The sequence below is a fragment of the Ranitomeya variabilis genome, chromosome 2, assembly GCF_051348905.1.
Source record: "Ranitomeya variabilis isolate aRanVar5 chromosome 2, aRanVar5.hap1, whole genome shotgun sequence".
Lineage (NCBI taxonomy): Eukaryota > Metazoa > Chordata > Amphibia > Anura > Dendrobatidae > Ranitomeya > Ranitomeya variabilis.
Genome location: NC_135233.1, coordinates 475,379,982 through 475,395,214, shown reverse-complemented (window position 1 = coordinate 475,395,214; position 15,233 = coordinate 475,379,982). Strand labels below are relative to the sequence as shown.

Genomic DNA, 15,233 nt, shown 5'->3' with positions numbered 1-15,233 from the left:
GAGTGATCTTTTTTCCAGGTGTCTGTTACTGAAATGTATCTAAGAAGACACCTGCGTACGTCTAAACAATGAAACCTATGTTCCTTATCATTAGAGGGATTAGAACAGAAAGAAGGTAGGACCACCTCTTGGGATCTATTAAATTTTGAAGCAACTTTTGGAAGGGCTGTTTTGACCGACAGGATTTTGATTGGGACAGTATCAATAGGCTCGAACGGGGCTTGTGTTAGAGCTGAGAGCACAAGATTTAGGTCCCATGGGACTATTTTTTGTTTAATAACCGGCCTGGATCTAGTAACAGCCTTGAAGAATCTAGATATCCAGTGATTACTGGCTAAGTCAGAATTATATAGCGCCCCCAGGGCCGAAACCTGAACTCTGAGGGTACTGGTGGCTAAGCCCATCTCTAGGCCCTTTTGTAAAAATTCTAAGATCTGCGTAATATCAGGTCTTTGATCAATTTGTGCTCCTGAACTCGATAGGAATGTTCTCCACACCCTGGCATAGATGCTCGTCGTGGAGGCTTTCCTACTTTTAAGCAGTATATTTATAAGATTTTGAGAGAATCCCTTCCCTTTTAGAAATGACCTCTCAAATTCCACGCTGTTAGGTGTAAGTTGGTTACTCGTGGATGCAGGACTGGACCCTGGGAGAGGAGGTCTGGTATCTCTGGGAGGATCCATGGTTGGGAAATGGACATGCTTCTCAGCCATGGGAACCACGATCTTTTGGGCCAGAACGGGGCTATCAGAATCACTCGGGCCCTGTCTTCCCGAATTTTCCTCAAAACTATAGGAATTAGATTTAGAGGGGGAAAGGCATAGGCGAGACTGAAGTTCCAGGAGGTTGAGAGAGCATCGACTGCGTACGGGTTGTTCCTTGGACTTAGGGAACAGAACTGATGTAGTTTTCTGTTTCCTCGATTGGCAAAGAGATCTATTTCCGGACATCCCCACAAATGTACGATCTGATTGAAGACAGCCGGTTTCAGAGACCAGTCCCCTTGTTTGAGCTCGTTGCGGCTTAAATAATCGGCCATGGTATTTAGTTTTCCCTTTATGTGGAGAGCCGTAAGGGAGAGCAGGTGATTCTCGGCCATCTGAAAAATACGATTTGCAATGTCCATTAATGATCTAGACCGCGTACCACCTTGGTGGTTAATATAGGCAACGGTCACTTGGTTGTCAGAGAGTAGTCTGACATGTCTACCCTGTAGAGGTATAAGGAACCCATTTAAGGCACGTTCCACCGCCAACAGTTCCTTTAGATTGGAGGATGACGCTCGCTCAGGCTGGGACCATAATCCCTGAATGCAGTTATCTTCCCAGTGAGCCCCCCAACCCGTGGGGCTAGCATCAGTTATTATTCGCGTGATTCGATTTGACCAGGGTACCCCTCGACGAAGATTTGGAATGTGTGTCCACCAAACTAGTGAATCAGTGGTCTCAACAGATAGTGAAAATTTGTTATCTAGGTTAGCGTCCAGCCGACGAAAATTATGTAGAACATCCCACTGCAGAGTCCTAGCGTGAAACTGTGCCCAGAGCACTGCCGGAAAACAAGAAGTAAGAGAACCCAAAAGTGACATTGCTCCCCTTAAAGAGACTACAGGATTATTAATCGCTCTGGTGACCAGTCGGTGAATACTGTGGACTTTTGAGTCCGGCAGGCGACATTCCTGCTGATCCGAATCTATAATAAGACCCAAAAACTCCTGTGATGTTAAGGGCTGAAGACGCGATTTCTTGAGATTAATAACCCATCCTAAGTTATGTAATGCTGCTATCACTTTTTCCAACTGGTCTTTACAGTGTGACTCTGAACGTCCTACAATCAATAAGTCATCTAGGTAGGGAATTATTAGTATGTTTTGTTCGTGAAGGTGTGCCATAACCTCTACCATGATCTTAGTAAAAACCCGGGGTGCAACTGCAACACCAAAGGGGAGTGCCCGATATTGAAAGTGCTGTACTGTGCCGGCAAGAGAAACCGCCACCCTGAGAAAGCGCTGATGATTTACATGTATTGGGACATGGTAATAGGCATCTTTCAGATCTAAGACGACCATGAAGCAACTGTGAAAAAGAAGTTTTATTGCGGTTTTCACAGATTCCATTTTAAAGGATGGGATCAGCAAGAATTCATTCAGGCCTTTAAGGTTGATGATGGTGCGATATGACCCATCAGGCTTTTTTATCAGGAATAAAGGGGAATAAAACCCCTTACTTCGTTCCTCCGTGGGTACCTTAATCAGAACCCCCTTATGTTGGAGATCTTGGACCTCTGACTCCAATGCCAATTGTTCTGCGGGAGAAGAACGGATAGGAGTTAACTTAAATATGTCCTGAGGCATATGATGGAACTGAAATTTTAGACCCTCTTTAATGATACTGAGGATCCATGGACTATTGGTGATTTTCAACCAGGCTGGGTAGAAGGCCAAAAGCCTACCACCCACCTGGCCCGCCAGTCATTGAGGTTTTTTAGAGTCCCGAGAGGAGTTAAACATATAACCTCTACCTCTTCGTCTGCTGCTGTAATATCTGGTCAAATCCCTATTTGGATCTCTATCGGATCTTCGGCGATAAGACCATCCTCTGGTGTAATCCCGCCTATAAAAGGGTCTTCTCAATAGAGGGAATCGTTTCTTACTGTCACCTGCCTTCTCAAGCAGCTCATCTAGCACTGGACCAAACAAATGAACCCCCTCACAGGGGATGCCACATAATTTTGATCTGGCCTGCAAATCTCCTGGCCAACATTTTATCCAGAGTGCTCTGCGGGCTGCATTGGATAAGGCTGAGGATCTTGCGGCCAGCCTAACAGAATCCGCTGATGCATTGGAAAGGAAGGCTGCCGCATCCTGGATTACGGACATAGACGATAGGATTTCACTTCTAGGAGTTTTATCCTTAAGTTGGTCTTCCAGGTGGCTTAGCCACACCATCAATGACCGGGCCGTGCAAGTGGCCGCAATTGCTGGTCTCAGGGATCCCGCAGATGTCTCCCAAGCCCCTTTAAGGAACACATCAGCTTTTCTATCAAGCGGGTCTTTTAAGTTACCTAAATCCTCAAATGGGAGAGACGATTTTTTGCACGCCTTGGCCACCGCTGCATCCAATTTCGGGACCTTGTCCCAGGAAGACGAAGCCTCTTCCTCGAAAGGATACCTCCTTTTGAAAGCTGGTGGAAGTGAACCCTTCCTTTCAGGCTTCTTCCATTCCTTCGTAATCAGCGACTTGATTTTTTCAACTACCGGAAAAACCCTTCGGGTTTTACGGTCTATGCCCTTAAACATAATGTCCTGAATAGAATTTTCAGACTGAGTTTCCTCAATCCCCATGGTGTTGTTAACAGCCTTCACTAGATGATTAACCCTATCTAGCGACAGACAGGCTCGGCTGGACTCTATATCTTCTGAGGATGATGAAGACGGAAGTGAATCTGAGCTCACACCAACTGACTCTGAATCCACATCTGACACCGGGGATGAAATCTCTTTCCTTTTTTTGGAGACTGATTTCTGAGACCTGGACTTCATGGAATCTCTGACCTCCTGTCTAACCAAGTCCCTAAGAGTAGATGTTAGGTCAGGGGCCTCCTCCTCCAATAAACGCTGTATGCAGGATTTGCACAGCTTCTTGTTATGTCCCTCTGGAAATGGCTCCGTACATATGGCACACTCCCTATGCTTGGATTTGGAGGTACATTTTCTCCCCTAATAAGGAGAGAGGGAATACAAGAAGGGACAGCAATCAGAAGGCATACTTTCACGTAGCTCACTTACCCGTCCCTGTAGCGAATGGTACCGTGATCGGGGGGGTCCTTCTTAGCCGGAGGTTCCTTACGGCCTGAGGACTTTGTAGATCTTTGAGCCGCTCTAGCTCCACCAGCGCGACTACTGCCATTAGACCGCTGCTGGGAGCTGACCTGAGGCTCTTCCAATTCATGCTGCTGCTGCTGCTGTCTGACCAGCCGCGATGCTCCGTCCGATGAATCCATTGCAAAACCAAGGATCAGGAGCAGCCTGCAGCCCACATGAGCTCATTTAATATACCCCCATGGTACCACCCCCTGATGGGGGGCAGCAGGAATTCCAGGTGGTGCGATTTGCACTAAGTGCTGATAGGGCACGCTCCCCAGGGCCCGCCCGCACCGCCCCTGAGATCTGGCACTATCCGGACAACAGGGCGCCACCATTGCTCGGGGACGGCGCTACTGCGCATGCCCCGCCGCGTCATCAAGCCGCGCCGCCCGTCGCAACATCCGGAAACGTCACTTCCGGTTGCGACTGCAGCAGCGCCGGCCGACACGTGCAGGGAGACGCCAGCACCGCCCGGAGCAATCCGCGCACCCGCCCGTGCAGCGCACAGACCCCCGGAGGCACCGGCAGACACGACCCCATGAAGACAGCCCTACATACCTACCAGGTACACGTGGCCCACAATAGAAGTCGGCCACCCCCAGAGGCCGCTTCTCTCTGCTGCCACCGACACAGACAGTGCCCCTGCCGTGTGGTGCTTCCACAACCTGACCAGACCGAGGTAGGGGGCCCCCCGCTACCTGCGTCGGTCTGTCAGATGTGGGATCTCTTCTTTAATCTTCAACCCTCTTCATAGGGTCTGCCTGAAGAGGTTCCCCGTCAGGGACAGGAAACCAACTGGCGGGGGAGTGAGGTGCCGCCCTTTTATACCTGAGGTTTCTTGTCCCTGAAGGGCGGATCCCCTCTCTCGTTGTGCTGTCATGGCGACTGAATAAAATGTATATCCGCTTTAAAAATGGTAGTACGTAAGCATAATATGTACTATATCTGACCACTAAAAAAACCCTCATCTGAACTGGTCCAGGTGCTGCCGGGTTTCTCCATGGTTAGCACTTTAGACAGACAATATGGTCGTGTGAATACAGCCTATGAAGCAGCTGGAAAAAAAATGTTAAGGATGGGGCGCTACTCATGGGTCACTGCTGTGCACTTGCCCACCAGGCTAAAATTTGCCAGCCAGCCCCCGACTGTGAGTCAGGCCTGGACTGTAGGATGGTTAAGCTACATGAAGTTGCATTTCCCGACCGAAGATTGTGATTTGAAAGATTTCTGGCTATCGACAACTACTCACAATGTTTCTCTTTGATTGCCTTACATAATGCCTTCATTGCTGAAGCATAGGTGTCTACAGTAATTGCTGTCTTGTATGCATAAATTAAAGTAATAAAACTCCTGTGTCCCAAAAAAACTACTGCTATCTTTTTAGCTGACTGCTGGACAAGAAATTTCTTTGGAGTTGGTGACCCCTTGTGCTTTCATTGCATGAACCCTTCTTTGGTCTCAGAATCACAGTGATGGACCCATATTTCATCACCCAGAATAATTTGAGAATAGAAGTTGCGCGTGTGAGGAGCTGGTCATTTACTAAAGACTATTGGACCAATGAACAATAAAGCAGAGTCCACGGCTCTGAGGGATGCAGACTTTTTCTAGCACATAGCACTGGTTACATCGATCTTATTGTGTTTTATTAGAGATTTGCTTGCTCGTCAGTTCAGCTTCAGGAAGCAAGGTTTCCAATCAATGAAGGTAAGCAGAAGATGCACGGGCTGGGGGCATCTTGGGGCATTTAGGACACTGATGAGAAAATGGAGGGGTGATTGCTGGCTAGAGGGGTATACACGTGCTATGGTAGTGATATCTCGTTTGGAGGAACACCGGATGTGACTGCAGACTATAGCAGCACGAGATACCAAGAGCTGTGGCCCAACCAAAAGTTGTTAGCCAGTGGCTATTATCTGGTATGGGGACAGTGGAGCTACCGATCCTGGGTTGGGAACTTGTGGACTAAGGGCATTGCATTTTGGCCATTTACCCAGAATTGCTGTAAGACCATGGAAGTAAGCAGGGCTGTGGAGTCAAGAGTCCGAGCCCATTTTGGTGGAGTTGGCGTCATGGAAATTGAGGAGTTGGAGGTTTGGCTTACCGATTCCACAGCCTTGGAAGTAAGGAATAAAAATTAGTTGCATTGTTATCCTGCCTAGGTTATTATTACTACAACCCACAACCTCAGATCCTCACAGCATGTATTTTCTCTAAGCAGGTCTAAATTCTCTTGGCTAAAATGCTGGCGACATGTTTTTTACTCAGGCGTCAACATTTATGGCACCCGCCCAGGAACTGACCTTTGACATCATCAAAGCATCATGGAACTTCCAGCATGCAAGCCGAATGCCTTACTCATGAGCTAGAACATTGACCAGCTGATCTTAAAAAATCTTGGCCTAAACCTTATGGCATATTTCCTCTGAAGATGCTCCGACAGGTCACCTTGAATGGGTGTCATCTAAAATGTATTCCCTACCCCATTTAAACTGCTTGTCCCAAAACTTACTTGATAGTACGAAGATGCATAATCACCATATACAGCAATCATGCTGGTTTTCTTCCTTTGTAAGGAATTTAATCACGGAAAAAAGTTCCAAATCCCTCACATTGTTTGTAGCGCCGCGCTGTACTGCACTTCCCATCCTGTCACTTCCAGTGCTTTTATTAGACAACTTCTACTGCATCTGTTGTATGTCCAGATGTGTCTCAAGTTCCACAGAAAAGCTCAACTCTCTAGTAGGAGATGAACGACTTATCTTCCATACTGGTACCCTATTCATGCTGAATTTATGTTTGACGATCGATTCCAACCATATTTAGTAATTTCTACTCCCATTGACTCCAATGATGTTAGGAGAATACTGCAAATACAATATTCGCCGCTGATCGTAATCAGAACCGAATTTTGAAAAATTCACTCAACTCTACTCTCTAGCACTGAGAGAACATGTACATAACTTGTTGAACACCCATCATATGTGGTTGATTCTTTCCCAATGTGCAGAAGAATTTCTTTACATTTCTTCGATAAATATTTCATCTATTCATCCACAGCTGAAAGGAAATGTGTAATCAGGAAATGATCCACTGGTTAAAATCAGGCTTTAATGTTGAATGTTTATGGTGACCATAGTGGACATTTTGAAGTCAGCCATTTTGGATCCAACTTTATTTTTTCCAATAGGAAGAGGATCATGTGACACATCAAACTTATTGCGAATTTCACAAGAAAAACAATGGTGTGCTTGGTTTTAACCTATCTTTATTCTTTCATGAGTTATTTACAAGTTTATTACCACTTACAAAATGTGTTCAAAGCGCTGCCCCCTTGTGTTGGATTGTCAATGCAACCCTCTTCTCCCACTACTGACACACTGATAGCAACACCGCAGAAGAAATGCTAGCCCAGGCTTCCAGTATCCGTTGTTTCAGATGCTGCACATCTCGTATCTTCACAGCATAGAGAATTGTCTTCAGATGACACCAAAGATAAAAGTCTAAGGGGGTCAGATCGGGAGACCTTGGTGGCCATTCAACTGGCCCACGACGACCAATCCACTTTCCAGGAAACTGTTCATGTAGGAATGCTCGGACCTGACACCCATAATGTGGTGGTGCACAATCTTGCTGGAAAAACTCAGGGAACGTGCCATCTTCAGTGCATTAAGAGGGCAACACATCATCATGTCGCCACAAACAGGAAGTTGATATCACCAACCATTCCCATTTTATAAATGAACCACCCTGTATCTATATTTCTTGGTCTTTCAGTAAATTCACAACACAATGTCTCAGACCCTATTTTTTCTATTAAAGGATCTAATAAGCGTGTGCAAATGTCATTGTGAAGGTAGAGGGGCAGAGGCAGCGGAGACATTCCCCATTGTCAAATTTGTGGCACCCACCAGGAACTGACATTTGACATCAAAACATGGTACTGGAAACCATGCAAACTGAAATGCCCAACTCATGAACTAAGACACTGATTTTGACCAGACAATCTTCCATAATCATGGCCTCCATTTTACAGCACATTTCCATTGAAGATACTTCGACAGGTCGCTATGAACATGGGTCATATTCAATTGAGTCCCTTCCCCATCTGAACGGCTTGGCCGAAAACTTTACTAGGTAGTAGGAAGGTGTCAACACGGTATAAAGCCATAATCCTCCTTTTCTTCCATTGTAAGAAATGTATTCACAGAACAAAGCTCCAAATCCGTCACTTTCTTAGTAGAGCCGCACTGTACTGCACTTGCCATCCAGTTCAGTACGGTGGCTGGGAACCTCCATAACAATATTAACCTCGTATCTGCAGATTAATAGCACTATCTGACATGATAGGTTCCCTTTAAATACATTTAACACACAAAAAATGTCATTTTCTGATAAAGAAGTCTAATAACGCCTTGATGTGGCCTTAATAAATCTAGTGAAGCTAAATTAAAGGGGTTTGTCCGATTGAATTTTTTTTTCTCTAAAATCTCGTATTAGGGAAATCTGTGAAAATCCAAGACCTTCATCAATTACAGAGAACAGCTACAAAGATCTGCTCTCTGCAGGACCAAGTAGCTCTGGGCTCCAGATTGAGTCAGGTAGATAGCATGTAATACTTGGGTTTCCCCTGTGGTGGCGCTGCAGAGGTGTTGAAAATCTCTACCATGGGGTCCTAGCAGCAGGAAAATGTACGACCCCTTACATTTCGGGAGGGGGAAACTCTTCAAAAAAGAAGCAAAAACACAGATTGCAACAACTCGACAACCTTTTTAAGCACAGGGTTGTATTCCACAGTTTCTCAAAAGAAGCTCAAGACTCAGAAATAACCTTAAAACAAAGAAAAATCTTATTAAAATCACAAATTTGCCTTCATACACATTTCAATGTCAAAGGACTAATCTTTATTCCAGAATACATCCTTTCATCGCTCTCATTACTTAAAGGCTGGGTCTTCATCTCTGCTCCGTGCCAAGAAAAAGTATACCCACAGAAAAAAAAAGAAAAAGAAAAGTTTCTTACAAATGTATCTGGTCGTTTTTCTGTGTATACTTTAGGAACGCAAACTACTAAGGGATATAACCACAGCGGTCAGCAATAATCCCAACGTCTTAAGGAGACGATGCTACTGCCTGTCCCTCGGTATTGTCCTCCAGGTTTTTAGCAAGGACCCTTGTGAAATGAAAGCGGGCAGACTGGTTTGCGGGATATGGCAATATGGTTCAAAACTGGCAAACAAAAAAAAAAAAAACCCAAGACCAAGTTTAGAAGAATAAATCAGGCATTTTCCATCTTGAAAAATGAAAATGATCTCCTCTGTATAATACAGTTTACCCACTGAGCGGGGGAGGGGGAGGAGTGTGACCAGACGACCTCCGATTTACCATGTCTACTTGAGTCCGTTATGCTGCGATTTCACAAAAAACTATTTATATGGGCGACTCGCGGCCCAAGTCATGATCTTCGAACGCTCCCGATTTCTTCTGTTTATTTCTTATGTGTTTGTACTTATCCACGTAGCCTTTGACCAAGTTCACGACTTTCACTGGATTTATTTCCCCGCTCTTGCTGTGACAGATCTGCAATAGATAAAAGGGAGCGTTGTCAGATATACAGGACATATGCATGGCATGGGTGCATGTCACAGCGAGATTATGTCATGTTTACCCATATGCCCCCATTTTGGACGTTCCGTGCCTGTATAATCCTCGCACTGTATAGGCACAGCATAGTGCGCCAAAGGACTGATCCACGTGTATACATTTACAGCGCAGTGTACGGGGTGAAGTAAAAACAAAATCCTCTGTGCTTTATATTTTTATATTGAGATCTTCTGTGCGGAATTATTTTTAAAGGCAAATCTGTCAGCAGGTTTTGCTATGTAATCGGACAGCAGCATGAGATGTAGGGACTAAGACCCCGATTCCAGCGATGTATCACTTAGTCTACTGGGTGCAGCGGTTGTGATATAATCAGTTTTCTCTGCTGCAGTTCTAGCAGAGCTCAGAACACTTAGCTGTGTATAACCCCGCCCACATCACTGATTGGTGTGTACACTGTATATTGACAGAAAGCTGCCAATCAGTGATGGGGGCGTGGTTGGACCAGGAGGCACAAAACACCTAGTCCTGTAGTGATAATCTTCTGATAATAAAACACTAAGGTTTATTGAAACGCCAAAACACAGCCTAGCAAGTGACACATCGCTGAAATCAGGGTCTCTGGCCCTACATCATGCACCTTTCATTTTCCATAGCAAAAAATCTGCCAACAAGATTCCTTTTAATAATATTTTTAAACAGCATTTACAGACATTTTGGTTCTCCTGAGGGCAGTAGTCTTCAACCTGTAGTTCTCTGGCTGTTGGGAAACTACAACTCCCAGCATGTTGGAAGTTGAAATCATTCAGCTACTGTAAAACCCTGTCCAGGCAGACCGACCGCTTGCTTCCAATCCTACCTTCTGTACAGCTTTGCGCAGGATCTCTTTATATTCATCCTTTGTGATCTCTCTCTTCTGGTAAAATGGTTTTATGGCCAGTTTGACCTCCTCCACTGCTCTTTCCTGCACGTAAAGTTTCTTCATGTACTGAGAAAGGGAAAAACCAAAGTCAAAGTGTTAGATGGAGACTAACAGGAATAGCAGCAACTGGCATAATAGGAAGCAGAGTCCCACACATTAAGGCCAAGTTATTCCCTGTGAAGGGTATATAGATACCACCAGCATTAAAATATCAATTATAATGCTATAAAAATGGCTTGTATTTCCTTGCAGGACATCTCCTAAACTGGAGAGTCCTAAAAATAATGACCCAATACAGTATATGGACCAGCGAATTACACATTACACCTACAGGAGCTTTATCACCTCCCATTCTACATCCATAGAGCAGAGTATGGGTTGGTCCTCCATTTGTAGCTATAACAGCTTCCACCCTTCTAGGAAGGATCTACAAGATTTTAGAGGATTCGGTGGGAATTTTATGCCATTCACCCAGAAGAGCATTTGTGAGGTCAGGCACCAATGTCGGGGAAAGGGCCGGGTTCAGTGTCTCCGCTCTTGATCATCCATCCCAAAAGTGTTGACTAAAGTGGAGGTAAGGGCTCTGCACATCCAGACCAAAATCCCCCAATAATGTCTTTATAGGCCTTGAAAAAGAACTGCTGTCCCTTCCCGAGTCTCTGCAGCTGCTCCCAGCATCTGATATTGTCTGCAGTGCTGACATCACGCCAACAGCACTGCAGCCAATCAGTAAGGTCAGCGGCTCGTACCATGCACACGGGCAGAGCCTCTGAACTCAGTGATCGGCTGCAGCATGACTTCAGTGCTACAGATGTAACAGACACTGGAAGCTCATGCAGAAACTTGGCACTGGATCTGGGGACGGTAAGCACAGCTCAGTTTGTTGTTGCTTTTCTTTTTCAAGCAAACAGCGATTGTGGACAGTGGATTTCTAAAAATGGCAAACCTTGTAAGGACCTAAGCCAGCCACTCCAAAAAACACCCCCCATAGTATAATCCCACCAAACGTTACAGCTGGCACAATGCAGTCAGGTGGGGAACATTCACCAAATCCTGACTCGTCCATCCTACACCGGATACTTTTGTCCATACAGTGCATGTGCAGGTGATACAACAGAAAATGTAGCAATATTGCAGAAGTGAAAACGTAAAAATGACACTGGGACATGTACTTCCTATAGGCATCTCCATATTACCTCTTCGTTCTTTCCTTTTTCATCTTTTTTTGGTTTCGATTTTCCTTTACCTAAAGGTTAAACAAAAATCCACACATATAAGACACAGAAAACATGCATGCTCTAGATCTATCGGTTCTCTGAATGTTTTACAGAACTCGACATTCGAAAAACTGGTTCATCTGAAGCAGATAAAACTGGTTATATAAAAACAACATCAAGCAGCTCAATAAATGACTCATCACTGGAATCAGGGTCTTTGTCCTTACACCAAGCTGCTCACTGATGGGGTAGCAAGAATCTAGTGACAGATTCCCTTTAAAGAGTTTATCTCATTTCATAAATCAACTAATCACCTATGGGATATATCTAATCAGCAAAATCTGCTTCCTTCTCCCTCCTGGACTAATCATTCATACTCAATTCATGTGTAAAATCTGTCTTTAGTGAAGGCAGATTTTCCAGTTACTGAGATAGGAAATGACAGTTGGTTCTTCTGCAAGTTCGTTACAGATCTCCACAGAACTTTATGAGCACCAACTGTCATCATTCGCCTTAACAGGAGATTTGCATTCACTGAAGACAAATTTTACCAGTCCAGGAGGAAAAAGAAGCAAATTCCTCTGATAAGATACATTACAAAGTTTCTTATGTTCAGGTATTCTATTGATTTATGAAGGATTACTCCAAGTCATGAAAGTAAGGATAGAAATGAATGATATGGGCTCTCACCTGTGCTTGCTGCCTGCATCTTGGGTTCATTTGCTGTGGCTAGACTGCCAGGTTTTGGTGTTTGGCTGGGCATGGTTCGGCTGCTCTGAATTATGCAGGGCACCGTGGTTTCACTCATGGGGGCATATGGGGGAAAGATCGGTGGAAGAGGTAATGGAGGCAAGGTCTGTGGGAACACCTGCAGAAGAAATTTGAGATATTTAAAAAAAAAAAAAATGTAATGTGTATGTATATGTATATGTATGTATATTATATAATATATATTATATAATATATATTATATAATATATATTATATAATATATATTATATAATATATATTATATAATATATATTATATAATATATATTATATAATATATATTATATAATATATATTATATAATATATATTATATAATATATATTATATAATATATATTATATAATATATATTATATAATATATATTATATAATATATATTATATAATATATATTATATAATATATATATATATATATATATATATATATATATATATATATATATATATATATATGCAAATTGCCTCTTTATAGAGGAAGAGGACCAGAAGTCTAGTGCCAAACCAGATACTCTTTGCAGACACGTGTTTTTTTTAACCCTCCTCAGTGCAAAGCAAGAAATCAGATTTGGCTGTATAAGGGCCACTGAATGGGATCTAAGGGGTAACATCTTTCCTTGTGGAGAGAGACATGCCTGGCATGCAAGTGTAAGGAGACATGTAGGATGCTCCTCTGGGAAATTCAATATGCTAATTGCATCTTTAGAGAGGAAGAGGACAGGCATGCTTGCGGAGAATGACATGCAAGTGTAAAGCTTGTTAAAGGGTCAATATTGACTTTTAGAACTGCTACTTCCAAAAGTTGGCACTAGAGTTCACGTCCGCTTCCTCTCAAAAGAGGCAATTAGCATTTTTAATTTCTCAGAAGAGCATTGCATGGCCTATAAGTCTCCTTACACTGGCATGCCAAGCATGTCCTCTCCACAAGGAGAAATGTTACCCGTTAGACCCAAGTCAGAGGCCTCTCAGCTAAATCAGAATGCTTGCTTTGCACTGAGGAGGGTTAAACACCCCGAAACACTCATCTGCAAATAGAGTATCTGGTTTGGCTTCTTTTCTAAGTCATGTAGCAAGGCTCGTTAAAGGGTCGATATTGAGTTTTAGGATTGTTATTTCCAATATTATTTTTACCTAGAGCAAGACAATGTGGTTAAAATATGTATGCATGGAAAAAAAGTCAAACTTAAAACCTACTGTAACAAGCAGACCAATACCTTTACACCCAGGACATTTCGCGCCTGAACAGGTGTATCCGTGGCAAGCCATGGGATCGAACTTGTGTCCTTCACTTGTCTTTCCAGGGCGATATGTCTGTCCACAGCTACGGGTTTGTCTTCAGGTTTAGCCGGGACGTTATTTTGGGCTCCATTTCCTATATTCCATGACTCCTGACTCACTGATTGGAGAACAGATCCCTGCAAGGATGTTTCCAGGGTGTTCCAGTCAAGAGGGCTGGAAGTGTCACTTGAAGACTCCGTTTTGTGACTGGTGACTTGATTAGTTGTAAACTTGGGTGAGACTGCCCAATCCTCCAAAGGAGCATCACAGGAAGGGGAAGCTTTCATAGAAACAAACATAGTATATTACAAATAACAGAATGTACCGTATATACAAGTAGCATAAAAATATACAAACACCGGAAAATAAAATATATAGGAAATAATTATGTGACTCCATCCTCTTAACAACAAAATGATCAACCGGATCTCAGGCTCTTCTAATTTGAAAAAGTAAAAAAAAACTAATCCAAACTCACCCTATAGCAAAGTCGCCATCTAAAATAAATCACTTTCAAAGGTAAAGATTGGGATAAAAACCTGCCCAAGTAGAATAGATATCAAATAATAGATCTAAGATGTCATCGAGTGCACCTTGCTAGGCTAGGGCCGTGCTAACTATGGGGTTGGTTCCACCTTGATCCATCAGAAGGGTCCAATATGTAAGAAGGGTACAAGCTGGGGTTCGGGTACTTACACACAGATTCCTCTGCGGCGGTGTTCTTCAGAGGATTTTTATGAAGGTTCCAAGTCACTCTCTTTATCTGGAGCTTGGCTTTCTGGACAGAAGAAGGTGCGGCTTCCTTAAGGCCATCGGACTTGCTAACTTCAACATTGGAGAACTTCTTTTTCGTGGTCTTTTCGTCGATATGGTTTCCTGCTCTCCTACCGCCTGAATGGTCAATATCTTGTAGAAAAGGTAGGACTGACTTTATAGAGAAGTTAATTTCATTGGACTCCTAGAATACATAAAAGTACGATTTCAGATGAGATGGCCAAAAATCATCGGACACTTAAAGGGGTTTCTGCATCATCATTAATGGGTACAATGAGAAAATGCTTGTAAAAACAAGCAACTTTGCCATTTCCCTTCTTATTAAAAATCCTCTCCACTCAAAAAAGGACAGGATTTTTCATTCTTTAGTGTACTGCTTGATGCCTGGCTTACTGGCCACTGCTGGAGTCTAGCAGAGGTGGTCGGTTTCTTAGGCAAGGTACACAGATTAGAGCGTGCATGCCCTGTACTGAGGCTATCCAGGTTCTGGACAGTTTTAGAGCCTTCTCTGATGCTGCAGAGGCAAGGAATTCCTCTACTTGTTGTATTGGAAAACACACAGTTGAGCTCGACCATGCTGCCATACAGTACTGACCATCACCAGGAATGCACCGACCCCTGCAGCAAGATGGACAGCAGGGGGTCATCATATAAAGAACATCCATTATTTATCCACAGGATGGAAGACAAATGAATGATTGCTGGGACCTCCATTGATCTAGAGAACGGGGGGGGGGGGTCTAAACTATCCGATGTGAAGGAAGAGTTATTGAGCATGTGCAACTACTCCTCTTTTCTGTAGGAACC

At 43.6% G+C, this 15,233-nt stretch overlaps 1 protein-coding gene across 3 annotated transcripts in view; it reads right to left on the bottom strand.

The window, feature by feature from the left end:
- Positions 1-8,615: 8,615 nt before the first annotated feature.
- PHRF1 (PHD and ring finger domains 1) overlaps positions 8,616-15,233 on the bottom strand; it is a 58,405-nt gene continuing 51,787 nt past the window's right edge. For all 3 annotated transcript variants that reach the window (XM_077287790.1, XM_077287792.1, XM_077287791.1), the window contains 6 exons: positions 14,349-14,610; positions 13,589-13,932; positions 12,295-12,472; positions 11,584-11,633; positions 10,325-10,453; positions 8,616-9,444 (listed from right to left, as the gene is read on the bottom strand). In XM_077287790.1, coding sequence (XP_077143905.1) covers positions 9,295-9,444; positions 10,325-10,453; positions 11,584-11,633; positions 12,295-12,472; positions 13,589-13,932; positions 14,349-14,610 — 1,113 coding nt within the window. In that variant the 3' untranslated portion in view covers positions 8,616-9,294. The remainder of the gene's footprint in view (positions 9,445-10,324; positions 10,454-11,583; positions 11,634-12,294; positions 12,473-13,588; positions 13,933-14,348; positions 14,611-15,233) is intronic.